Source organism: Staurois parvus, unplaced genomic scaffold, assembly GCF_062004578.1.
Source record: "Staurois parvus isolate SC_StPar_1 unplaced genomic scaffold, SC_StPar_1.0 ptg000249l, whole genome shotgun sequence".
In the NCBI taxonomy this organism is placed as follows: domain Eukaryota; kingdom Metazoa; phylum Chordata; class Amphibia; order Anura; family Ranidae; genus Staurois; species Staurois parvus.
Window position 1 is genome coordinate 4,181,686 of NW_028318045.1, and position 26,611 is coordinate 4,208,296.

At 40.1% G+C, this 26,611-nt stretch overlaps 1 protein-coding gene across 1 annotated transcript; it reads right to left on the reverse strand.

The window, feature by feature from the left end:
- Window positions 1-11,666: 11,666 nt before the first annotated feature.
- On the reverse strand, window positions 11,667-12,896 carry LOC149459708 (E3 ubiquitin-protein ligase TRIM11-like). Its single transcript, XM_089680811.1, has one exon. The coding sequence runs from the start codon at window positions 12,894-12,896 to the stop codon at window positions 11,667-11,669; it is 1,230 nt and encodes a 409-aa protein (XP_089536937.1).
- Between the last annotated feature and the right edge of the window lie 13,715 nt (window positions 12,897-26,611).

Genomic DNA, 26,611 nt, shown 5'->3' on the forward strand with positions numbered 1-26,611 from the left:
TAAACATTTCTCCGGGTCGTGGGAGTGTTGAACATGACAGTGAAAGTCAGCCAAGTGAGGTGTTTGGACCAGGCAGGTCAGTTGATCTGCATTTTTTTAAGCTTTATGTATATGTACTATGTGTGTGTGTGTGATTATATGTACAGTATGTGTGTGTATATATGTATGTTTGTGTATTTATTTCTGCACTGTTCAAAAGAATTAAAGGAACACTTTGAAAACACATCAGATCTTAATAGGGAAAAAAATTCATGCTGGATATCTATACTGCTATGGACTGGGTAATGTGTTAGGAATGTAAGGATGCCCCATCGTTTGATGGAAATGGAAATTATCAAACTACAGAGGACTGAATTCAAAGACACCCAAAAATCAAAGTGAAAAAATTATGCAGCAGGCTAGTCCATTTTGCTGAAATTTCATTGCATCAACTCAGAATGGTACTCAGTAGTTTATATTGCTCCCATGTGCTTGTATGCATGCCTGACAACATCGGGGCATGCTCCTAATGAGATGACAGATGGTGTCCTGGGGTGTTTCCTCACAGATCTGGACCAGGGCATCACTAAGCTTCTGGACAGTCTGAGGCACAACCTGGCGGCGTTGGATGGACCGAAACATGATATCACAGAGGTGTTCAATTGGATTTAGTTCAGGAGAGTGCGGGGGCCATTCAATGGTATCAATTACTTCATTCTCCAGGAACTGCCTCTATACTCTCTCCACATGAGGCCAGGCATTGTCGTGCACCAGGAGGAACCCAGAACACACTGCACCAGCGTAGGACTGACAATAGGTCCAAGGATTTCATCCGATACGTAATGGCAGTCAGGGTGCCATTGTCTATCCTGTAGAGGTCTGTGCGTCCCTCCATGGATATGCCTCCCCAGACATCACCAAAACGGTCATGCTGAACGATGTTACAGGCAGCATAATGTTCTCCACGGCTTCTCCAGACCCTTTCACATCTGTAACATGTGCTCAGGGTGAACCTGCTCTCATCTGTGGAAAGCACAGGGCACCTGTGGCAGACCTGCCAATTCTGGTATTCAATTGCAAATGCCAATCGATCTCTATAGTGCCGGACAGTAAGCACGGGGCCCACTAGAGGATGTTGGGCCCTCAGGCCACCCTCATGAAGTCTGTTTCTGATTGTTTAGTCAGAGACATTCACACCAGTGGCCTTCTGGAGGTCATTATGTAGGGCTCTGGCAGTGCACATCCTGTTCCTCCTTACACAAAGGAGCAGATACTGGCCCTGCTGATGGGTTAAGGACCTTCTACAGCCCTGTCCAGCTCTCCTAGAGTCACTGCCTGTCTCCTGAAATCTCCTCCATGCTCTTGAGACTGTGCTGGGAGACACAGCAAATCTTCTGGCAATGGCACGTATTGATGTGCCATCCTGGAGGAGTTGGACTGCCTTTGAAACCTCTGTCCAGGTATCGCCTCACGTTACCAGTAGTGACACTGACCCTAGCCAAATGCAAAACAGAAAAGATGAGTAAGGAAAAAATGTCAGTGGCCTCGACCTGTTAAACCATTTCTGTTTTGGGGGTCGTCTCATTGTTGCCCATCAAGTGCACCTGTTGTTAATTTAATTAACACCAAAGCAGCTGAAACTGATCAACAACCCCCTCCCAGGAATTTAATTGACTTGATGCTATACTCTGATTAAAAAGTGTTCCGTAAATTTTTTTGAGCAGTGCATATATACTATATTGCGAAAAGTATTGGGACGCCTGCCTTTACACGCACATGAACTTTAATGGCATTTCCGTCTTAGTCCGTAGAGTTCAATATTGAGTTGGCCCACCCTTGTTGCAGCTATAACAGCTTCAACTCTTCTGGGAAGGCTGTCCACAAGGTTTAGGAGAGTGTCTATGAGAATGTTCGACCATTCTTCCAGAAGCGCATTTGTGAGGTCAAGCACTGTAGTTGGACGAGAAGTCCTGGCTCACAGTCTCCACTCTAACTCATCCCAAAGGTGTTCTATCGGGTTGAGGTCAGGACTTGAGTTGGGAGCATAAAATTGTCTAAATGTCTTGGTATGCTGACGCCTTAAGAGTTCCCTTCACTGGAACTAAGGGGCCAAACCTAACCCCTGAAAAACAACCTCACACCATAATCCCCCCTCTACCAAACTTTACACTTGGCACAATGCAGTCAGGCAAGTACTTTTCTCCTGGCAACCATCAAACCCAGACACATCCATCGGATTGCCAGACAGAAGCGTGATTCGTCATTCTAGAGAACACATTTCCGCTGCCCTACAGTCCAGTGGCAGTGTGCTTTACACCACTGCATCCGATGCTTTGCATTGCACTTGGTGATGCAAGACTTGGATGCAGCTGTTCGGCCAAGGAAACCCATTCCATGAAGCTCTCTATGCACTGTGGTTGTGCGTAGTCGATTCATTTGAATGAGCTGCTGTGCCTGCCTTTTTTTCAGGAAAAAGGTACCTGCACCATTTTTAAACCAGTGGTTCCCACATCTGCAAATGTGCTGTGTTTTTATAAGCGTGTGGGTGCCATTAAGAATGAATGGCAGCCCCACACATCTGTAAAGAGCTGCATGTTGTAGCTGTGGCAAGAACTGGGCGACTATCAGGCTGCGTGTACAGCTCCTCTCATGATCGGCTTCTGTTGAACGGGGATGCTGGAAAACCAGCATTCGATCAGCTTCCAATCAGAGCTTGCAGCCAATGGCTGCGATCCCTGATCACTGTGTTTTGGCAGGGGCGGGGGGAAAGTCAAAACACAAAAGCACAGCAGGGAGATCACTGTACTAACATGGCTTGTGTTAGTACAGCGATCTGTCAGTTTGTTTGTTTTATTCAGCCTGCTGGGTGTGTACCCCACATTAAACTGGGGTGCTTCAAGACTGAATATACTTTCAAAGGGTGCCTTGACTGAAAAAAGGTTGAGAAACACTGCTTTAGACATAGCTGATCAGTATTTGTACATAGCAAGCAATGAATGTCCCCCTATTATATTTTGTTGGGAACCTGTAGGAAAAAAGACTTGAAAAAGGGGTGGAGACCTGAAACGCATTGCCATTCTGCATAGGACTCCAACATTTTCTGCAAGGTGCCATAGCCTGTCACTGACACTGCACACACAAACCATCTGAGCAGATGCAGGGCGTCAGTGCCGGCTTCAGATTTGACAGCTCACCAGCTTTCGCTCCATTCTGGGCTTGATGACACATATGACTGTGGGGATTCTCCTACTTAGAAGATTTGTTTTTAATGTGAGCCAGATATTGTTTTAATTTCTTTATCCTATGTCCTGTTTCTTATCTTGTTTTGCATCAGCTGGATTGCTCCAAATCATCTGAAGGAGCTGCAGGAATTGCTGTTCTTGTCTTTCACCACCATTATGGACTTTGATGGACTATATAGCATACAGCAGGTCATGATGTGCGCTACTTTTAGATTTTTTATTTTTGCCATATCTACTTCTGTTCTTGAAATATTGATTTAATTCTTGACAGCACTTTCTTCTGCTAAGTAGAAGGGAATGTGTTAAGTCATAACTGATTGCACATTAAAAGAGAAAGTTAAAGTGGAACTTAGTCAGAAAATTAATCTCGCTAGATCACTTCAGGCTGGCCCATTTTCAGGTATAGTTATGTAAAACATTAAAAATAAGTGTCTGTACTGTTTAAAATCCAGTAATACACTGTCTCACCCTGTGCATGCTTCAGTTGCTCTCTATTTGTTTGCACTGTGTTGAAAATGTAGAAGCCAATGACAGCCTAAAGATTTACTGCTAGGGGTTCTGGGCTTCAGCAAAACGGCAGCCTTCAGAAAGAAGAAACAGGAACAATACTGGAAGCAATTTATAGCACACACTCATTTTTTAGCATAATTATTAATATGGAATGTATGTTCCTTGCTAAAAAAAATTATTTTATCAAGTTTTATGGGTAAAGTTCCACTATAATTTTTCATGATATTACTAAACAGTTTGTACAGCAAAAATATAATTAAATTAAAATAAAGAAAATTATTTATAGTAGTGTTTTCCTGTAAAATGACCTCAAAAAGTTGGCTTTATAGTTGTACTTTCAGTATCCTATTTATGATTTTATCAAGCATGAAAAAAATGAACACTGAAATTGAAGGTGTTTTCCGCATTCTTCCCTTCACTTACTGAACAGTAGTTGGTGCTGCATGCAACTCGTAGTTCCCCCTTAATTCCTACTTTAGAATCCCATTAGAATCCCACTGCAGGTCAATATGAAAGACAGGGAAATTTCCAGAGACAAATCTTTATAATCTGAGAGAATTAGCAACTTCTTACTGAAAATCAATAGAAGTAATCCGTAGGTGGGATGCAATAACCTCTCCCTGCTTGTAAATTTACAACTACAACTAGAAAAGCAGAAAAAAATGGTATTTGTTTTCACAGTAAAAGATCCAACCACAGTGATCTACATTGCTGGCAACATTTTAAAGAATACTAGCCATGATTGGTCATATGCATTACACTATATATAAAAGTCAGCTTCTATAAAAATGTCACAGTATACAGAACAGGATCATTCTTAAATCAGAAGGGAGGCAGTGTCAAAGTAAGGATGGGTGAGTATAATTTTTTTTTGGGGGGGACTATCATCCCTGAATGGGCAGAGTGGCAGTGTTTCTTTAAGGCCAAGTGTTTCTGATGTAGAAGACATTCATTTTACTGATTTCCTTTAAAATAATTTCCAGACAGACATCTGTCAAAGCAGTGTAACTAGGTTCATCGTTAAACCCTTTGTTTCTAGTTTCCATAGATACTTTCCAGTGAGAGTGATACTATTATGGTTCTTGAATTGGACTCTATCATTGGTATGAGTTTTAAGAGCTCTTTGGAAAGGCCCGTCTCTGCAAACAGTGGTGAATATGATGGAATAAGCCTGAGGCAGTCACTAATTTGTAGTCTTCGTGGAAAATCGACATATGATTTTGTCTATAATGTATTACCAATGAATGACAGCGCGAGCAAAGGCACAAAAAAAAAAAATTGAGCCACCGGGATATCAAGCCTCACACTGTGCTGAAATAATTATAATAGTTATTATAAACACAACCTCAGAGTCAAAGGACCTACCAGTAAATGAATACCTGCTGCCATGAATCTGAGTATTTTCATAATTTTGGTACATCAGATGGGTAAAAAACTGCTTTTGTAAAGTCTATTAAAACCCATTTATTTTTGTTTTGGATGGTGTAGGGCAGGGGTGTCAAACTGGCGGCCCTCCAGCTGTCGCAAAACTACAAGTCCCATCATTCCTCTGCCTTTGGGAGTCATTCTTGTAACTGTCAATCTTGCAATGCCTCATGGGACTTGCAGTTTAGCAACAGCTGGAGGGCCGCCAGTTTGACACCCGTGGTGCAGGGAATGGTTACAACACCTGTCATTTTTCTTTATCTGCAGTCTGTCTTATTGAGGATATTAATTTCACTTCCTGTTATGGAGACACAATAGAAAATAAGAGGAAATCTCTCCAAAATAAGGGAACTCCCCTCATAGACAATTGTCACCAGAACAAGTGTCCCAGTTATAATATCTTTCCTCAATTTTTTTTTTATGCAACTCACTTTTCTAACAACTCAAAATGTTTGACTTTCTATTCTGAAGACAACATTCAACAAAACAAATAAAGAGGGTAAGAGGGAATATGCATTTTACTCCCACCTACACTGTTGATGTTTGGAGCTATCATGGCTCCATGGGCAAAGTCTCAATGTGCTCAGATCCTCTCTTTCTGGAAACTGAATCTGAGTCTCTGCTGACCCCCTACTTCATGTCTCAGCTAAGCCAGTTACTGTTTTCATTCTTTTATTACAGTATTACCTCTGACCTTTAATTACAGTTGGTTTCTACTAATTACAGGTTTTTAGGCAGGTGCAGTTTATATTCTCCACTGCAGGTCATCCGAAATGGTGATGCAGCTGTTGAAGGAAGTCAAGAGAAACTGGGTTTCTCTGTGATTCCCTTGGTTTCCTGTGGCAGCATTCCAGTTGGCTACACTGGATCCAGGTAACCTTGGCTCCATATTGGGTTACACAGTGTCTTTTTAAGTCCCTGCCTCAGGGTTCTGGCACGCATTTGCGTAGTGGCTAGTGTAGGGACAGAGCAACCATTGTCAAGGACAGCACTAGCAGTAGGGAGAGGTTCTGTAGGAGTGGGGAAAGCATAGGACCTTCATCTGCATCTCAGAAAGCTCCCCTTTGGGTTGCACTGGCTAGGCTGCACTCCGCTTTCCTGAACAGGTGCTGTCCCCAGCTTGGGCCTACACACTGCTGACTCTCTGCCTAAGCAGTTGTAAGTTTCCTGGTCAGACTACTTTAAAAATTCTGCAACACTGTTTTCTGCAATAAAGGACTCAATGTGATTGATTTACTAAAACTGGAGAGTGCAAAATCTGGTGCAGCTGTGCATGTTAGCCAATCAGCTTCTAACTTCAGCTTGTTCAATTAGGTTTTGACAATAAATCCTGTAAACAGATGAGTTTCTATGCAGAACTGCACCAGATTTAACAATCTATAGTTTTAGTAAATCAACCCCTGTGTATGTTCCACTGCTGCACAACGCTGCACCTAACCCACAGGGTGATGTCACCAGGGCCACTTACTTCAAATAGTACACAAAAAAAGTTTGAGCTAGAGTCATATCATGAATCTTTAAGAGGTCCTCAATAACCCATAGTAGGTAAAGACACTACTGACTATTTTTAGGACCAATAGATTATGAAAAGCAAATGGATCTAATTCCTGAAAGCCTTCGAACACTCAACCAAAACAAGACTGCATCCTCTCCATGAAGGGTAGACACTCTTATGTATAATCTCACTCAGCAGTCTCTACAGTAATTTGTAATGGACTCCTACCACCTTGGTCTGCTTGCCACTGTCCATTCAATTAGTGACTGGAGATCCAAAACTTTTAATCACTATATATTGTGTTTTTGTGGAATTAGTACATATGAGTTTGCAGTGACATCACTGTGAACTCATGTAACAGGATGCTCAGATGCTATCAGAATTCTCTAGTACCAATGGAAAAGGAGTTAAAGGACCTGCTCTAACTCAGCATGGTGAGTAAATGCACACTCCATTAGTACCATGTTACATGATTGTAGGTGATCCAACATCCCAGCTACCATCATATGGATAATGACAGAGACCTATCCCAGTCTCTAAATGCTCCTGGAAGTTTGCGTAATAGGCCTACTGGTCACCTCTACTTGTTTAGATGGCTATGGTGTCTGGTGCTGTGTCTGGGAGCCCTGGAGAGTGAGAGGATGTATATAGTGTATGTATATACTGTATAAATCCTTACAAAGCTTAGTCCGTGATAAAGTTATTAAACAAGGAGAGCAGGATGTCGGGTGTATAGGATATTAGTAGTGTGAGGATTATACAGATGATATCACATGTGAAGGCCTGAGCAGCAATTCATCTAGAACCAAGACCTAAAGATACACCTTTGTATTAGTGGCCTAAGAAAAATCTGCATACAGACAACATTTTAGCAACCATCAAGCAGGCAAAATACACAATTTCTTTAATGCCCATACAGGAACCCATGGAGAAAAACCTAACATGATATCCTTTTTTTAATTTAAACAAATCACAAAATATTATACTTTAAAGCTGAACTCTGGCTAAATACATAGATGAAATACTTGTATAAAAGCTTCATCTGCCAAAGGATTTGTATTTCTGTCCATCCACTTCTGATATTTAACCACTTAAACTGCGCTATAGCCGAATGATGGCTATGACAGCCTCCCAGAATGCACCCCCAGCGGCATGCACCTGGTGCTGTCTGTGATCACTGTGCCCTACATGGCAAGGTAAAAGGCCAGTCACAGCTGCCTTTTACCACGTGATCAGCTGTGTCCAATGGCACAGCTGATCACAAAGTAAATACAGTTGTCAGTTATCGCAGCACTTTCCTCATGCTGTCACAGCATGAGGAAAGTACTGCCGATAACCGGCAAATTTCACAGAGGACATCTGCACTGTAATCAGTGCAGCCTCAAAAGTGCCCAGCAGTGGCGCCCAACAGTGCCCAGCAGTGGCAACCTATCGATGCCCAGCAGTGCCACCCATCAGTGCCTCCCAGCAGTGCCTAGCAGTGCTGCTCAGCAGTGTCCATCAGTGCCACCCGTCAGTGCCGTCAGTCAGTGCCACCAGTCAGTGCTGTCATTCAGTGCCAGCAGTCAGTGTCCATCATTGCCACCCATCAGTGCCCATCAGTGCAGCATCATCAGTGCCTCCTCAACAATTCCCACCAGTGCCACCTCATCAGTGCTGTCTATCAGTGCCCATCAGTGCTGCCAATCAGTTTCATCTCATCAGTGCCCTTCAGTGTCTATCAGTGCTACCTATCAGTGCAGCCTCATCAAAACACATTAGTGAAGGAGAAAATCTACCTCTTTGAAAAATTTTATAATAGAAACAAAGAAAACTTTTTTTTCTAATGTTTTGATATTTTTTCTTATATAGTGCAAAAAATAAAAAAAATTAGATGGTGATTAAATACCACCAAAAGAAATCTCTATTTTTGTGAAAAAAATAATTAAAATTTAATATGGGTACAGTGTTGCATGACTACGCAATTGTCATTCAAGGTGCAACAGCGCTGAAAGCTGAAAATTGCCCTGGGCAGGAAGGGGGTAAAAATGCCCGGAAGCTAATAGACTGGTGCAGACATGTTGACCAAGTGGTTAAAGTGCATGCAATGTAACAAGTCACATTTGTCCTAGGCTCCACAGTGGGATGGGAGAGTCCAGTAAAAGTGATCGGGCAGCTGCAGAGACACTTGGATGACTTTTACCAGAAAGCCTATTGCCTGATCTAAAGATGCAGCCATGATCCTGGTATCGCCGCTCCCATCCGAAGACATACAGTATATATACATACGACAGACAGGAAGAGATTAAAATATGTCCAATCTATATGCATAAACTATTTCAATATTTCCCAACTTTCTGCTGGGAGGAGAAAGGCTTTTCTAATTGGGTTGTGGCTGCTTTCTAAAAAAAACATACTGTACAACTTTGCACGCCTATTGGTTCTGTAATGTCTGGAATGTTTTTAGCTGATTGAAATTGAAAATTCAGTTGAGATTTAAATAAAAATTATGTTACAATGGAAAAGAAGATATATATTATTTCTAAACAGGGAATTCTTTAAATAGTGAGATGCAGTCTTTTTTTAAGTATTTTTATTTATCAATATTTATCAAAATATATGAAAAAATACAGCTTTGCTGTATTTTTTCATATGATATTTTGATAAATATTGATAAATAAAAATATATGAATCATTGATAAATGATAAATAAAATTATTTATAAATAAAATAAAATAAAATTATTTATAAATAAAATCAATAAAATTATTGATAAATAAAAATACATGAATCATGAATCATGAACTGTGATTGTAATTCATCACAATACTGTTATAATAGAACATACAATTTAAAATAAAGAAGAAGGAGAAGAGAACAAAGAGAAGGAAATATGTAATATTATATGAAAGTGTGTAAAAATATACATAAGTATAAAAAATGTATAAACATTCCCTCAAACTTCAGTGTGTTGAGCCATGTCTATACTATTCCTTAGTGTCCTATGTAGATGAAAATTGAAAATTGTAACTCAAACATATCCTCTTTAAACCATATGCATATTTTTTTATACTACTGGAACAAAAATATTAAAGTAAAATTGATTTGTTGAATAAAGTTCTCCAAATTATTCCATTTTTGTTAAAGGTTGCAATAGTTATTTTGGATTTGCACTGTAATCTCTCTAAAGTATAACTATGGGAAGTCACTTGCATCCATTTTTAATAGATGGACTATCTGGGGAAATACAGTACCTTAAATTGATTGTAAAGCTTGATTTAAAAAAAAAAAAAAAAATAGCAAACATTTACACATCGCTGGATCGAGGTTGGGCTCAGGTAAGTATTTAGAGCGGGCTGGAGGGTATGCTATTAAAATAATTTTTACCTTAATGCAGACAATGCATTAAGGTAAAAAACACCTTTTACCTTTACAACAACTTTTTTTATACATATTTTTTTTGCAGCATTAAGCATAATACATGTAATACCATAGTTGTAAAATCAGTTTTGTAAGGTAACAGACAAAATCATTGTATCCAAATAAAACTGTTCTTTGTATATTTTTTTCCCCAAAATTTGCTGATAACAGAGCAAAAAAAACATATGAATATAATCTGCTAGTCTGCTCCATATTTCCAGAGAGCAGAGCTTGATTTAGCCAATGTACTGATTTTTAAAGGTACGTAATACCAGAATAAAATGGTTTTGTAATATGTATGTTTCTTGGTTTCCAATATCATCACATTGTGAGAAAGCTCCTGATGTTAAATTGTTGTTTTTCAAAGTTTTTTTTTCAATTCAGCATAACGTCCCATTGATTATTATTTGCAATATTATAAACTGCATAAAGAATTTGTGATTACTAATTTACAAAGATTAGAGAGAGGGGTTTTTTTTATCAATATTATTCTGCATCCAGTTTTCAAAGACTGATATTTCTAACATGCTATCTTTAATTATATTTCTTGATAGGAATATAAGTAAACACATCTATATCATGACAATTAGGTAGATTTCTAGGTCTCATTCAGACGAGTGCTGAGATCTGTCCACTGTGCTGAGCTGCTTTTTTGCTGCATGTGCATCCACCTTGGAGGCAGCCCATAGAATTGGGTGCAGACACAGTGGCTGCACAGACACAGTCACATGTCAAAATTTGACATGTGGGCAGGAGCGGGTGCACGGATCCAAAAGCAGAGACTGGCTGCTGGCTGAAAAATATCCACACTTTAGAAGCAGGAGTATGGTAATAGTTGGAGTTGGATTTGCATTATGCACTAGTAGAGTTTCTAAGTTATATCAGATAATATCCTTTAGGCAAAGTCTGGAATTGTTGTCTTTTATGATGTAACCAATTTGCTTCCTATGGGAATGCCATTCAAGATGCAGCTTTCCCCAACTAATACCTCATTTTTAAATATTTTTATAAGAGAAGCAAACTTGCAGTACAGGTTGACAACCCCCAAAATACTGTGGATGTCCCCAGCATTTCCCTACTTTATGCAGTCTGATTTAAAAGAGGGGATGGTCTTATGTCGTAATGAAGGCTCCAGGTACATGACCACCAAAACCTTAAGAAAAATACAGCACTGCTATTTCCTGAATGTGCACCAACTATACTACCTAATGTGCAAAGTCATCTGTCTCTGGGCAGACTTCTTTCATTCTATGTCTCTCTTTCTGTGAGCTCATTCCACATATCTTTATACAGCTGGAATACCAAACCCATGATGCAGCATGGAGGGGCTCAGTGAACATCGTGGTAAATGTATGTAGGTGTCTGATTGGGTCACAAATCTCATAAAATGACAGCTGTCCAGACTCAAAATCCAGATATATTCTGAATCTATGAGTAGAGATATCATTGGGCAATTGGATGTCCTTGTTGTCATGCCTTACTAAAAACTGATCATAAAACTTTTCCAAACACCAAGACTTATCATTATCACCAGTTCGTGAATGAAACCCTTCCTTACCTACACTGGGATAACACATTCCTACTCTACACCACACTGATTTCCTGACATCCACTTCTCAGTAACATTGCCCAAAGGAAAAACTGCTGCTTAAAACTTGAGGACGAGTTTGACGAGTCTCTGGTCTTTCTGGGTCCCTATGATGTATACCTGACCAAGATGCAATTTTCCCGTCATCTGAAATAAGAAGATTATTAGCTGTGTCTGCATCTAGTAAGATATCTTCAGGATCTTGTAGATAGAAACATACTTTTACTCCCCTTATTATATCAAACAAACCTGTGTACAATGTGTGGGAGATCAAAGTCATATCCAGATCCCCTCCATCTTTAAGAGGGTTATCATGTCTCTCGTTGTCCTCATTACCTTTCTCCTCAGTATCACACAAGTCCCTTCTGTCTGATTCCTGTAAGATAGTCAGTGGATCAGTCATTTTACACAGCTCTTCCATGTGACTAATCTTACTGGACAGCACATCCTTCTTTATTTCCAGCTGCTGGATCCGATCAGAGATGGACAATAAAAGATGTTCTTTCTGCCTGGTGATCTCAATCAAAACCTTCCTCTCAAAGTCCTCATGTTGCCTCCTGATGTCTCTGAACAGGGTCATAACTTTCTCCGATACTTCATCTGCCCTTTGTTTTGATGTTCTTCTATGCTCCTGCAGACGTTTGACGTTTTTCACAGTCTCCTCTCTAGCTATGGTTAGCTTCTGAAGAACATGTGTTAGAGACGTTTTCTTTATCCCTGAGGCCTCTTCTAGTGTCCTCACTGGGTGTCCCTGATGTTCTCCGTCAAGCCTGCATGTCACACAGATGCAGGCAGCATCTTCTATACAGTAAAATGTAAGCACTTCCTTATGAATGGAGCATTTTGTGGTCTGTAGTGAGGTGGTGGGTTCAGTTATGATGTGCTCAGGTGATGTATTGTGGACTTTTAGATGTTTCTCACACAGAGAAGCTTCACAGAGTAGACAGGTTTTAACAGCAGGTACAGGTAACTGAATACAATATGCACAGACAATACCAAGCTCCTCTTGATCTTCCTGGATAGGTAGGAAATGTGCTGCTACATTGCACAGCTTTACGTTCTTTATCAGGGCGGGTCGCTCCATATTCTCTGGTCTACATTCTGGACATGAATAAACACCAGATCCTTCCTGTGTATCCAGCACAAAATCCATACAGACCTGGCAGAAGTTGTGGCCACATCTCAGTGTTACAGGATCCATATAAATGTTCAGACAAATGGAACAATAAAGATCCTCTCTTAGATCAGCAGGTGCCATAGCTAAACTGCAGAAGCGAAAAGTGAAAGTAAAAGTTCTTATATCAGGTGTTTATACACAAGGTGGGAACTTTTATGATTTTTACGTGTTACTCATAAAATGTTTCATATATAGACTCTTAAAGAGACCCTGTCACCAACTTAAAAAAAATGCAGGTAAAATTACAGAAATATTAAGCATTTTGAATGTTTACTTGCAGCATTTACCAATCAAAAGCAATATTTTATTGACTTATAATATGCTTGTGAACTAGTCAGCACATTTGACTTCTTCAATAAACATCAATCAGAAGAGCTAAAGCTGACCAGAAATTAATCTTTTATTTTTTTTCGTTCAGCCAACAGGTTGAATGAAAACAAAAGGATCAATTTCTTCCGTCCACACAATCGAGGTGGCTAGAGGAATCCTCCCTGCTGGGACATTGTATTCTGACAGTGGAGCCCCAACGCTGTCAGAATACACTGATCAGCAGTTGCAGTCCATTGGCTGCAGCCACTGATTGAGAAAAGTTTTCCAAAAAGCCCATTCTACAGAAGTTGATGGCTGGATCGACTTCTGTCGAGTAGGAGTGGCCCACTCATACCATGTTTTGCACTATCCCACTCATACCAAAACCTTGAAGTAATTGAAATACTGATTTGGTTAATCTGTGCAATATAAGTGTGTTTAGTTGGTGTCTCTGCAGTAAGAAGGGTTTACTGTGCTGCCCAGTTTCCCAGCTGTTCATGGTTTTGACCCCTGCTGGTGGCCTATAAATGAAAGGAAGAGTCAGCCTGGAGAGGAGCTGCTCTGTGAATGGGAACTGGAAAGGAGGTTATGCTGTGATTTAATTGAATTCTATCTGTCATTCTTACTTGGTGGGAACCAAGTTAGGGTTCCCAGGCCATGGACTGCATTTGGAGGTATGAGCTGCTATGGGGCAGGGAGAACAGGAGGCAGTAGATGTTAGAGAGACTTACCAAATGTTAAAAAGGAGGTACAGTATTATAAGAAAAATTAAAATAAAAACATCATTGAGATATGTGTGAATCACATTATCCACAATGGATATTGCTGCACATGTCCACGTTCAAAATCAGCAGTTGTTTATTTTCTACCTGGATTCTGGCTGTGGCCATGGAAGATGTGGGCAGCTAAAGCTGGTCTGCAGCTGGCTACCCAGCATACACCTCCCGGTCTTGCATCTGTGCAGCAATGACAGTGCGAGGTGTACTTTCATGCAAGCTTTATATGCCCTAAAACTCCTGAGATCGATGACATAGACATGCCAGGAGTCAACAGGCAAGCTGATGATGTAGTCAACTAGAACTCCAGGGGAAAGCTATTAAAAAGAGGTCGTTTCTGACAACATTGCAGAGTTTAAATATCCAAAGATATCAGCATTATGGGTGTGCATTAAAATTAGGCTAAGTGTTAAAAATGAGTGAAATTCCGCATTAAGCAATGTCGATTAGAAATGCAATATAATATGTTGAAGTTGTAATGGATGAAGGGCCATCAGTAAAAATAAGTTTGTTCTTTATAAGTTCTACCTGGTCTGAAGTTTTTCAAGAACACTAAAAAAGGGTGCATGAATGATGTATGTAGCACTACCCCCTTGGGAGTTGCAAAGTATTTGGGTCCCCCTATAGTCCTGCACAGCCAGGCAACACATATTTGTACACAAACTTACATTCAGGTGTCAGCAACCAGTCCTTGAGCTTGTTTTGAAGTTTTATTAGGGGTGTTTCAACTTGGATAGGGTAAAGGGTATATAGGATGCCCAATGGAACTGAGAAACTGAAGACAACTTCCTGAACTATGTACAAGTGGATCCAGCAAACATTCTCTTTTGGAGAACTAGCCAGTGTCTCCTGTAGTACCACCCCAGACCCCAGATGCTCCTCTTTCTGGTTGCCTGGAGGAATCCCTGAGCAGGACTACCAGTGCCTGCTGCTTTAAAAGAAGACAGTCCCAGGTAGTTGCTAAACTGGTTTCCCACCAGACTGCTCCTTCCCCTATTTGGCCCAGAGGGTGCAGGGTTACTCACTTGGACCTCTTCCTATGCTGCGGGTGGGTTGGTGGCTGCTACCAGGCCTTCTGCTGGGCTGCTCCTCCTCTTGCCGAGTAGGAGAGTGCTACACATATTATATAAAACTGTCACTGCAGAGGACAAGACAGCATAAAGAGAAGATACAATACCGGTGTCTAATCAGCTGTCCAAGTTAACTCTTGGAGGATTGTGGTGACGTTGGAAGAGGATGTAATACTAGTGTCTTGACGTGGGTGACAGAGGTCCCCAATAGCAAAGGAGCCTGTGCACTTGGGTTCCTTCCCTAATAATCAGTATCCCAATTGGGTCCAATTGAGATAGGGGGCATCCAAAGGACCCGGCTAGTGATTCATGGAAAATAGAGGGAGGACTTGGGACATTAAGGCACAGACAAGGAACAATACAGAACTTCCTGGGATTCAAGCTAAATAGTCCTAAAAGTAGAAATAGCAAGAAAACATACTGATGGAGCAAGTTCTAAACGTGCATACCAGTGGTCACTGGGATGAGATGACAGTTGCTGATCTGGTGGAGTCCGGTGCACACTATGTGGCACTAGCTCAGAAACACTGCACAGAGGGAGAATAGTATTGAACTATTATCTGTGGTATTCAAAGGGAGAGAGCAGTGAGTCAAGTAACAGAATCAAAGCCTGCTGCTTTAAAAGAAGACAGTCCCAGGTAGTTGCTAAACTGGTTTCCCACCAGACTGCTGCTTCCCCTATTTGGCCCAGAGGGTGCAGGGTTACTCACTTGGACCTCCTCCTATGTGCGGGTGGGTTGGTGGCTGCTACCAGGCCTTCTAGCTGAGCTGCTCCTCCCCTTGCCGAGTAGGAGAGTGCTACACATATTATATAAAACTGTCACTGCAGGGGACAAGACAGCATAAAGAGAAGATGCAATACCGGTGTCTAATCAGCTGTCCAAGTTAACTCTTGGAGGATTGTGGTGACGTTGGTAGAGGATGTAATACTAGTGTCTTGACGTGGGTGACAGAGGTCCCCAATAGCAAAGGAGCTTGTGCACTTGGGTTCCTTCCCTAATAATCAGTATCCCAATTGGGTCCAATTGAGATAGGGGGCATCCTAGGGACCCGGCTAAGGAGTCATGGAAAATAGAGGGAGGACTTGGGACATTAAGGCACAGACAAGGAACAATACAGAACTTCCTGGGATTCAAGCTAAATAGTCCTAAAAGTAGAAATAGCAAGAAAACATACTGATGGAGCAAGTTCTAAACGTGCATACCAGTGGTTACTGGAATGAGATGACAGTTGCTGAGCTGGTGGAGTCCGGTGCACACTATGTGGCTCTAGCTCAGAAATACTGCACAGAGGGAAAATAGTATTGAACTATTATCTGTGGTATTCAAAGGGAGAGAGGAATGAGTCAAGTGACAGAATCAAAGCTTTTAAACCAAGTGTCTACCCAGAAGTGTCGTTCATTACAGATAGACCTATTTTTTTCTTATTAAAATGTGCCTAAACTCAAAAATAGAAATGTAATATAATGCAGCTCACCAATCATTAGGAGTGGCGGCTGCAATCATTTTGTTTATATAAGCATCATTCACTTATTTTCACCTGGTAGTGTGACCAGTGACACACATATGGGTTGATTTACTAACATTGGAGAGTTCAATAAATGGTGCAGCTCTGCATAGAAACCATCAGCTTCCAGGGTTTTTTTGTCAAAGCTTAATTGAACAAGCTGACGTTAAAAGCTGATTGGGTACCATGCACAACTGCACCAGACTTTGCACTCTCTAGTTTTAGTAAATCAACCCCATACTGTCTTAGGGTGGCTCCTCCATCCTCCACTGCATCTATGAAAGAAGGGCGTAGCCACCTTTAGGTAGCAGCATTTTTAACCCGTGGAGAGTAGTATTAGACGTACTTTACATATTTGACTAATAAATTCGAGCTAACACTTTTTAAGCAATTAGAAAACATTTTTTTTTGTATTTTTGAGATAAATGAATAATGAATGGAGAAAAGTAAGTATAGGTGAAATCCAAAAGCTTTCTATATACCATAGTAATAGCATTGGAATCTATGCTGGAAATCTGAGGACTTTCCCATACAATAAACAATAAAAGACAGTGAGCTAAAGTTCTTTTAACCCATTGTTAAAATAATAATATATATTGTATACACACAGACAAATACACCCTGATAAGCCATGAATTTATTGCCACCCACTTAATATTGAGTAGGTCCCGTTTTTATGCCAAAACAGCCCTGACCCATTGAGGCATGGACTCCACTGGACCTCTGAAGTTATTCTGTGGTATATGACACCAAGCCATCAGTAGCACGTCCTTTAAGTCCTGTAGGTTGAAAGGTGGGGCCTCCATGGATCAGACTTCTTTTTCAAGCACAATGGATTGAGATTGTAAGAATTTGGAGGCCAAATCAACACCTCAAACTCATTGTTGTGTTTCTCAAACCATACTTGAACCATTTTTGCAGTGTTGCAGAGCTCATTATCCTGCTGAAAGAAGCCACTGCCATCAGGGAGTTCCATGAAGGGGTGTACTTGGTCAGCAACAATGTTCAGGTAGGTGGTTCAGCATGGATAGTGCACCAGGGACTGGTCTATAGCTACACAGCCCCATACACAATAAACTGCCGCGTAAAATTTTTTCTCCTTTCAACACATTAACTTCAGATACAACATGTTTATTTGCTGCCTAATATATCCCACTGACTTTCAGATACCATTGTAACAAGATAATCAATGTTATTTACTTTATCTGTCCGTGGTCATAAAGTTATGGCTGATCGATGTGTGTGTGTGCGCTCGTGTATATATATATATATATATATATATATATTGTGTGTATCTATATATATATATATATATATATATATTGCATACACATATATGAACACACACTCATATTTTTAACCACTTGCTCTCCAGAGGATTTACCCCCCTTCCTGACCAAGCCATTTTTTGCGTTACTGCACTGCGTTACTTTAACTGACAATTGCGTGGTCATGCAACACTGTACATAAATTAAATGTATGTCCTTTTTTCCACAAATACAGCTTTCTTTCAGTGGTATTTGATCATCTCTGCGGTTTTTATTTTTTCTGCTATAAACAAAATAAGACCGACAATTTTGAAAAAAAAAACAATATTTTTTACTTTTTGCTATAAAACATATCCAGTAAAAAAAAATTAAAAATCTAATTTCTTCATAAATTTAGGCTAAAATGTATTCTGCTACATGTCTTTGCTAAAAAATCCCAATACATGTAAATTAATTGGTTTACGTGAAAGTTTTTATATATATACTAGTTATGGCGGCATCAGCGACTTATAGCGGAACTGCGGCGGGAATTCTGACACTGGGTGGGAACTGACTAACTGCCGCTGACATCCCAATGACACTAATACAGTGATCAGTGCTAATAAAAAGCACTGACACTGTACTAATGACACTGGGCAGGAAGTGGTTAACATCTGGGGCAATCAAAGGGTTTGCTGCGTGCTGTTTTACATGATGTGCTGTGTGTGTTTTACTAGGGAGACATGCTGCTGTGTATTTTTCTGCTGTGCAGAGAAAAACAAAGCAGCACGTCCTTGTTGGCAGGAAAGAGACCTGTGTTGTTTACACACTGGTCTCTCCCCATCAGTTCTACATGGCGATTGCCGGGTGCTGGTGAGGCATCTCCAGCCAGGACCCAGGGATTGACATCCCTAGCCGCCAATGGTGGATACCCGGAAATGCAAATCACGTTAATATACGTGATTTTGCGCAGCCCTGCCACCCTGTAGCAGTAGTTCTACTATAGGGTGGCAGGCAAGCAATTAAAGATTGTACAGCAGCTAAACATAGTTATCTATGCACATAACCAGGTGTGTTAACCTCCCACCAAAATAATCAATATAAAATTCAAGCTACAGCACAGTAAGCATAAACTTATAGCTTCATCAAAATATAGCAACTTTCAGGCATCCCTGCCCTAACTATTAACCTGCACCAAGCAGTAGAAATGAAGGTATAAGGGTTCAGGTCCTATATATCTTCCATATATACAATACATGAGATTCTGAAAAGGTGTAACCATTTATAAACCCTTACATACAGAAAACTCTTGATTATAAAATGGGGAATCTTAGTTCACATATATTGCAATACATGTTCAAGCTGCTCAACTGCGGTAAAGTGATCTCTCTCTGACCAGTCCCTGCTAACACACTTGTTCATGTGTATAGATAACTATTTTTACATGCTAGCGCTGTCCAACCTCCTAAACTTTGCATTTCCCCCCTATGGATGTGCATCACTTGGCTGGTCTAGAGCTCATTTCATCTCCAGCTGTGTCTGTTTGCCCCACCTGGGCAATAGGGGATTATGGGGCCCCTGTGTCCTTGCCCAAACTCAAAAAAGCCTATGAAAAAGGTACCAGGGGCAGCTCATGGGGCCCCCTACTGACCCCGGGCCCTCAGGCAGTGCCCGAGTTTCGAAATGGTCAGTCCGCCCCTGGCCCCACTATATGCCCATACTCTCAATAGTATGCTATTTTAGCAAATATGAGTTTGGCAAAAAGATAGAATAAGGACTGGCCAGAAAGGGATTACTCTGACACAGTTGGCCAGCTTGAACATATATTGCAATATATGTGAACTAAGAATCCCCATTTCATAAGCAAGAGTTTGCTACATGTAAGGGTTAATAAGTGGTTGCACCTCTTTAATATTTGGTTGTGATGTACATATGGAATCTATTTAGGACCTTTTTACTACATGATGTAAGTTAATCTGTGCTGCCTTGTATTACACAAGGCATTCTTTAGCATTCAGCAGTGTCTGTCCCCTTTAAGGCCAGGGACTTCCTGTCTGCTAGCTTGGGAGGAAGTGACCTCATCTCTTCAGACTGAAGAAATTCTACTATGAGTGTAGATGTGGGATGCTGTTCCCTCTTCATATATGGGCTCGATTAGACCCCCAAAGTCTGTAAGTACCCCTCCTATGTACTGCGGAATGTTATGCATATAGCTAGAAAGTTAGATATGTACTCATGTCTGTTTATTCTGTTTGTATTCCAGTTTCACCTCACATTCACATTCATATCCACACTTTATCTACTATGTTCACATGTTATCAGTAAAAGATCATTGGTTATCAATCATCGACACGTTACTGTGTGGACATCAAAGGTTATACTGCCTGTTACCCTCTGTAACCCTTTCATAACTGCAGAGAAGGCAGGACATAATCATTAAAGCGGAACTGCATTGCGTCTGAGCATCACAAACCAAAAATGCTATTTAAGTCATTTTTAATATTTATTTATTACAGGTACTTATATAGAGCCATCAATTTATGCAGTGCTTTACATATATGTTGTACATTCACATCAGTCCCTAACCCTCAAAGAGCGTACAATCTAAAGTCCCTAACTTACATTCATACACATACTAGGGCCAATTTAGACAGGATCCATTTAACCTACCAGCATGTCTTTGGAGTGTAGGAAGAAACCCATGCAGGCACAGGGAGAACATGCAAACTCTAGGCAGGTGGTGCCGTGGTTAGGCTATGAACCAACAACCCTAGTACTGCCAAGTGGAAGTGCTAACCATTTAGCCACTGGCTGCCCAATATGCATAGCAAACTTCGCCATCCAACCATGCCTCCATGCTTTATTTTGCTGAGAAATCACTTTGAAAAACACCCCCTTAGCATTTCTGGCAGTGGCCATCCTGAGTAAGAGCAGATGATTCAGGTATGATTTACTTCCTGGAATCCATTTGCCCATAGCTCAGGCATAGGCTGAGCAGAAAACCCTCTGTCCCCTCCTGAAGACTCCTAGGATGTATGCCATCATTTGCCTAGGCATGGAAACCAGGGAGTAGCTAAAGAAATGTAAAAAGAGGTTTAAACAAGCAAATATGATATACTTTCATATTTACTAACTCTAGCAACATAAGGATTAAAAATATTCCATGTTGATTGAGAGAGTGAAGTTGCCTGTAGTTGCTCTTTTTGGTCAAATATCTTTTTATTGAAAAAGTTTTCAGTATAGAGATACAATCAAAAGTATACAATCAAAATCAATAACTCAAGGGCTACCTGTTTAAATATACTCACAATGCTGTAGGCATAACCATTATACAAATGCCGACGTTGCTATTTTTTAATTGAAGCTTATATGCTTACTGTGCAGTAACCCCATGTAATATGTATATTCTTCAATTGTTTTATATATATATATATATATATATATATATATATATATATTTATTTATTTATTTCAAGACAAAAACATTTTTTCAGCTTGGAATACAATGGAGGAATTTTATAAAATGTGTCAGATTTTTACCTTAATTTCTTGCCCTGCTTACAATATTTTTCCATATTGGAATTGAAGGTAACTCCAACAGCAACGCAGAAAGAAATTATTATTATTATTTGAATTTTTACGTTGTGGACTGTTAGTTTTAGTCATTGCCGGATTTGTATTTCTGTCTCTTTCCTTCCTGAAAATTTTCCTTACTTCCTGTCTGATAAAACCATTCTCAGCAGGACGGGAAGTGAGAGCAAATCTTTAATTGTAAAACCTGACAGGGGTTTTGATCCTACCTCACACTCTAAGAACGAAGAAAAAAGTTTTTGCATGACATGCACTTTAAATAAGCAAAGATTTTAGTAAGCTCAAAATAAGTCCCCTAGGCTTCCCCTGTCAGCTTGGCAGGAACACAGGAATGCTTCTCTTTGTAAAAAAAATACCTTCAAAAGGAATCGGAGATCAAACCCTCCTGTACCAAGCAGGTGCTGACAGTTTTTGGAAGGTTGATGGTGGCTATTTGAAGAATATGGATGGGTGAGCTTCAAAAGTTTTCATGACATCGAAAACAACAAAAAATTTCTTCACCTAAAAAAAACATTGGTGGCAAAAGGTGGAGCAGCTGCCTAGGAAAGGATGACTCTTATTGAGTGACATTCATTTATGAGCAAAACAACGGAAGACTTTAAAGCAAATCTCAAAATGATTGTGATACCTTGCTGTGAATGAGGTGGATTGAAGCCTATCTCTTTCATGAATCAGAATTATGTAAAAATTCTCTTTGCTTTTCTGAAGGTTTTACTATATCAATTCAACTTTATGCCACCTTCTTGTCATTGACTTTTGAAGAGTTATAAAAAGTTCTTTTTGTTGTTGTGTTGTCTTATTGTATTATACACACTTCATGCTGTTTGCCTTCAAGGATAATGTAAAATTACACACACACACACACATATATATAGCCATCTAATGGCTCTATACCTTTACAGTAGGGGAGAAGAATAAAACAGGTTTAATGCTTGTGCTTTTTAGGTCTAAGGCTATTTACCAATTCGCTGCTGTGGCTTGTGCCCTAATTTTGCACTTTGGATGGTGGAACCAGTTTAACACCAACCATCTCATGTTTAAGTATAGCTGTCCAATATTCATGAATAGGGATGAGCGAACTTGAGAGTGATTATTTCCACAAATTGAAAAATTGGTAGCTTACTGCTACATTGGAGTCAATAGGGAAGATGGTTTTTGGTTTTTCAATGGTTACAAGTGGTTCCTGAGCATTACAGAAGGCTCTTTATCAAATATCCTGGTCATGTTCTTGTGCCAAAAATATAACCCCAGCTTAGTCTCATGACTGATGGATTTGTAACTACTGTCCCAAAAATGTTTCTTCCAAAATAATTACTTGGACTGCTTGACATGTGGTCAATTGGTCACAGCGTCCTTTATTTAACAACCATTAACATAAACATATATAATGTATCAAACATAAAGAGATGAGGATTGCCAGAAGAGGGTTTTTGGGTGTCCACTACCTAAAACCTTCACTAAGGTTCCATCCCTAGTTGCACCCCTACAAGATTTAAAGTGAATTGTTAGTCAGAAAATTAAGTTCTTCTAGATCACTGCAGGCTGGCCCCTTTTGCAGGTATAACTATGTTAAACAAACAATAAGTGCATACTGTATACTGTGTAAAATCCAGTAATACACTGTCTCACCCTGCTCGGCACATGCTCAATGGCTCTTCATTTTTAGGCACTGCTGAATTTGTAGAAGCCAATCTGTTGACAGCCTTAGTGCCAATTCACACGGACTTGCACTAAAATGTATAGACAATGGATGTACATTTCCATCCATTTAGTCGCGTGCTGACATCCATTGACATACATTTTGGTGTCCGTTGACATACATTTTTGACTTCCGTTGACATGCATTTTAGCGTGCGGTAAAGTAAACTGCATTTTCAGAGGATATCCTGTGCATTGTGTTGGAATCTGCTTACATCCGCTTGCATCTGTTGCGTTGCGCTAAAATGCATACATGTATTATTTTAGTGCAACGCAGGTCAACTCATCGTTATGGTGTGAATAGGACACATTGGAAATTATTGTTTTTCAGATGTCCTTCCGTTGATCTGCACTAAGACGCACTGGTGTAAATTGGCCCTTAACATAAAATTAAACCCCCTATCCTTTACAGTCAAGGAAGCGGCTTCTGTTTGATCTGCAACTGCCATGGTGCTGCACATGTGATCAGTTATGACACCAGCCATTTGATGGTTTGACAGTTTGGTTGAGAACACAAGCAAATGTGACAGTTAGCAAACCCAGCATTCCAGGAATGTGATTGTTTTCTGAAACCGTTAAATCGATGGGTTTAGTTCCGCTTTATGATTTACAGCTATTTAGGGGCTCTGGGATTCAGCAAAATGGCAGCCTCCAGTAAGGAGAAACAGGAGAAATGCTGGACACAATTTACAGTGCACACTAATTTTGGTAGCTTAATTATTAATGTGGAATGTATGTTCCTTGCTAAAGAACATTATTTTTTATCAAGTTGTTATTGGTAAAGTTCTGCTTTAAGGACATTTCCAGATTCAGTGTATATATACTGACTTCCACCAAGGGACTGAAGTCCTGGTAAAACCAACCACAACCTGCCAAAAAGGAATGCCATACCACCTGACGAGCCATGTTTTGTAATGATTCAAATCTTCCACAGACCCCTAAACCCACCAAGCTACAAACACCCCTTTGATGCTGATAATTGAAGGGAGGGTGTGTTAGACAGTGTCACTCACTAGCTGACCTTTTTGGAATGACTTCCCAGAAGCACTCTGTCCCTACCCCCTGCTGTTACCCTCTGTGACAGACATGGCATCCGACCATTGCCCTCTTCACCAACTTGTGACAAATGGCTGGTCAAACTCACACTGCACTGTTACTGATATGCAACAATGCCGCTCTCAGCCTCACCCTGCACATAGATTTTCCAGCTTATGGCTAGAATCTAAGTGCCAACAGGTTGAGAGCAACTGACACTGGGTTTTATTAACTAAGCAATTAACTGTTTATGTAGTCACCAGCTATTCCTTATCATAAAATATCAAATGTTCACAGCAATAGCAATTATGACTTTAGAATAAACGTGTGTGACACATACTGTCACCACAGGCAGGTATATAAGTGGTTTACGCTATAGTAGTCATCTTCAAGAGACAGGGATTCTTTAAGTTCTACTGTTAGAGACAATTTTAACACATTTCGAAAGATTGTTTAATAATGAAAAGGTAAACATAGCACAAATAAAATATTGACATAAAAAGGAAAAGAAGAGACAATCATGCAAAGAAAACAAAAAGAGTTGAAGAGTGAAAAGTACTTATCAAGTGCTGGTTCAGCAAAGTCCAATCAATGAACAAGATGGATGCGGCTCTCAAGTCTTTACAGACAATCCTTGGTTTGAACCTTGAGGAGGGTGTTGACAGAAATGATTTGGCCAATCACCAGGTCTAATGTGAGGCTGATGGGATGTCACTGTGCATATGACCATGGCACAGATACAGTTTTCTATAGGTATTAATATCTTTGAATACCTACAGGTTACAGTCCACTAACTTGTATATTATTGTCTGATGTGAAATTACCCTTTAAATGAATATAAATATGAGGGGTGTCAGGTGTTCATTTCACATAGGCAAGGTGTGGGGGATTAATCTACTACAGTGCCTCCTATGACAGTGGTGTTAAGGCTTAAAATGCTGCTAAGTTATTGATATAGGTAAAGTTGTGTTCAAAATAATAGCAGTGTGTTGAAAAAAGTGAATAAAGCTCAAAATCCTTCTAATAGCTTTTATTTCCATACACACAAATGCATTGGGAACACTATACATTCTATGCCAAATCAAAACATGAAGAAAAATATATCAAATTAGTGTTGTTCCTCAAAAAAAATTGAAGAAAAGTGAATATTAGACTGTTCAAAAAAAGAGCAGTGTTTTGTATTCTTCTTTACAAACTCAAACATTCACTATATAAAATGAAAAATGTTTGAAGATTTTGGTTTCCTTTGAATCACTTAATTAATATTTAGTTGTATAAGCACTGTTTCTGAGAACTGCTGTACATCTGTGTACATCTGTGTTGCATGGAGTCAACCAACTTCTGGCACCTGTGAACAGGTATTCCAGCCCAGGATGATTGGACTACATTCCAAAGTTCTTCTGTATTTCTTGGTTTTGCCTCAGAAACTGCATTTTTGATGTCACCCCACAAGTTTTCTATTGGATTAAGATCTGGGGATTGGGCTGGCCACTCTATAACGTCAATCTTGTTGGTCTGGTCTGGTCTGGAACAAAAATGTTGCATGTTTACTGGTGTGTTTGGGGTCGTTGTCTTGTTGGAACACCCATTTCAAGGGCATTTCCTCTTCAGCATAAGGCAGCATGACCTCTTCAATTATTCTGATGTATTCAAACTGATCCATGATCCCTGGTATGCGATAAATAGGCCCAACACCGTAGTATGAGAAACATCCCCATATCATGATGCTTGCATCATTGTCTTCACAGTGTACTGTGGCTTGAATTCAGTGTTTGGGGGTCGTCTGACAAACTGTCTCCGGCCACTAGACCCAAAAAGAACAATCTTACTTTCATCAGTCCACAAAATGTTGCACCATTTCTCTTTAGGCCAGCCAATGTGCTCTTTGGCAAATTGTAACCTCTTCAGCACGTCTTTTTTTCAACAGTGGGACTTTGCGGGGGCTTCTTGCAGATAGCTTGGCTTCACATAGGCATCTTTTAATTGTAACAGTACTCACAGGTAACTTTAGACCTTCTTTGATCTTCCTGGAGCTGATTGTTGGCTGAGTCCTTGTCATTTTGGCTATTCTTCTATCCATTCGAATCGAGGTTTTTCGCTTTCTTCCACGTCTTTCAGGTTTTGGTTGCCATTTTAAAGCATTTGCGATCATTTTAGCTGAGCAGCCTATCATTTTCTACACTTCTTTATATGTTTTCCACTCTCCAATCAACTTTTCAATCAAGGTACGCTGTTCTTCTGAACAATGTCTGGAACGACCCATTTTCCTCAGAATTTCCGAGAGAAATGCACTGTAACCAGCATGTACAACATTTGCTGCCTTCCTTCCTTAAATAAGGGCAATAATTGCCACCTGTTTTTTAAAGAACGAATGACCTCACTAATAGAACTCCACACTGCCATTATTTTGAACATGCCCCTTTCAATTAGTGATTCAATTACACAGAATCAGCAGCATGCATGTCAAGACTGTTGGGTCTGTTGGATTTCTATTACTCTACTACACCTGCTAGTAAATTATTTGCCATGTAGAAATATCATTTCTACCAAAAACAGTGATTGAT

What these genes read in the sequence shown, in the direction of transcription:
- LOC149459708 (XM_089680811.1), bottom strand. Translation starts at nt 12,896, where the DNA reads ATGGCACCTGCTGATCTAAGAGAGGATCTTTATTGTTCCATTTGTCTG.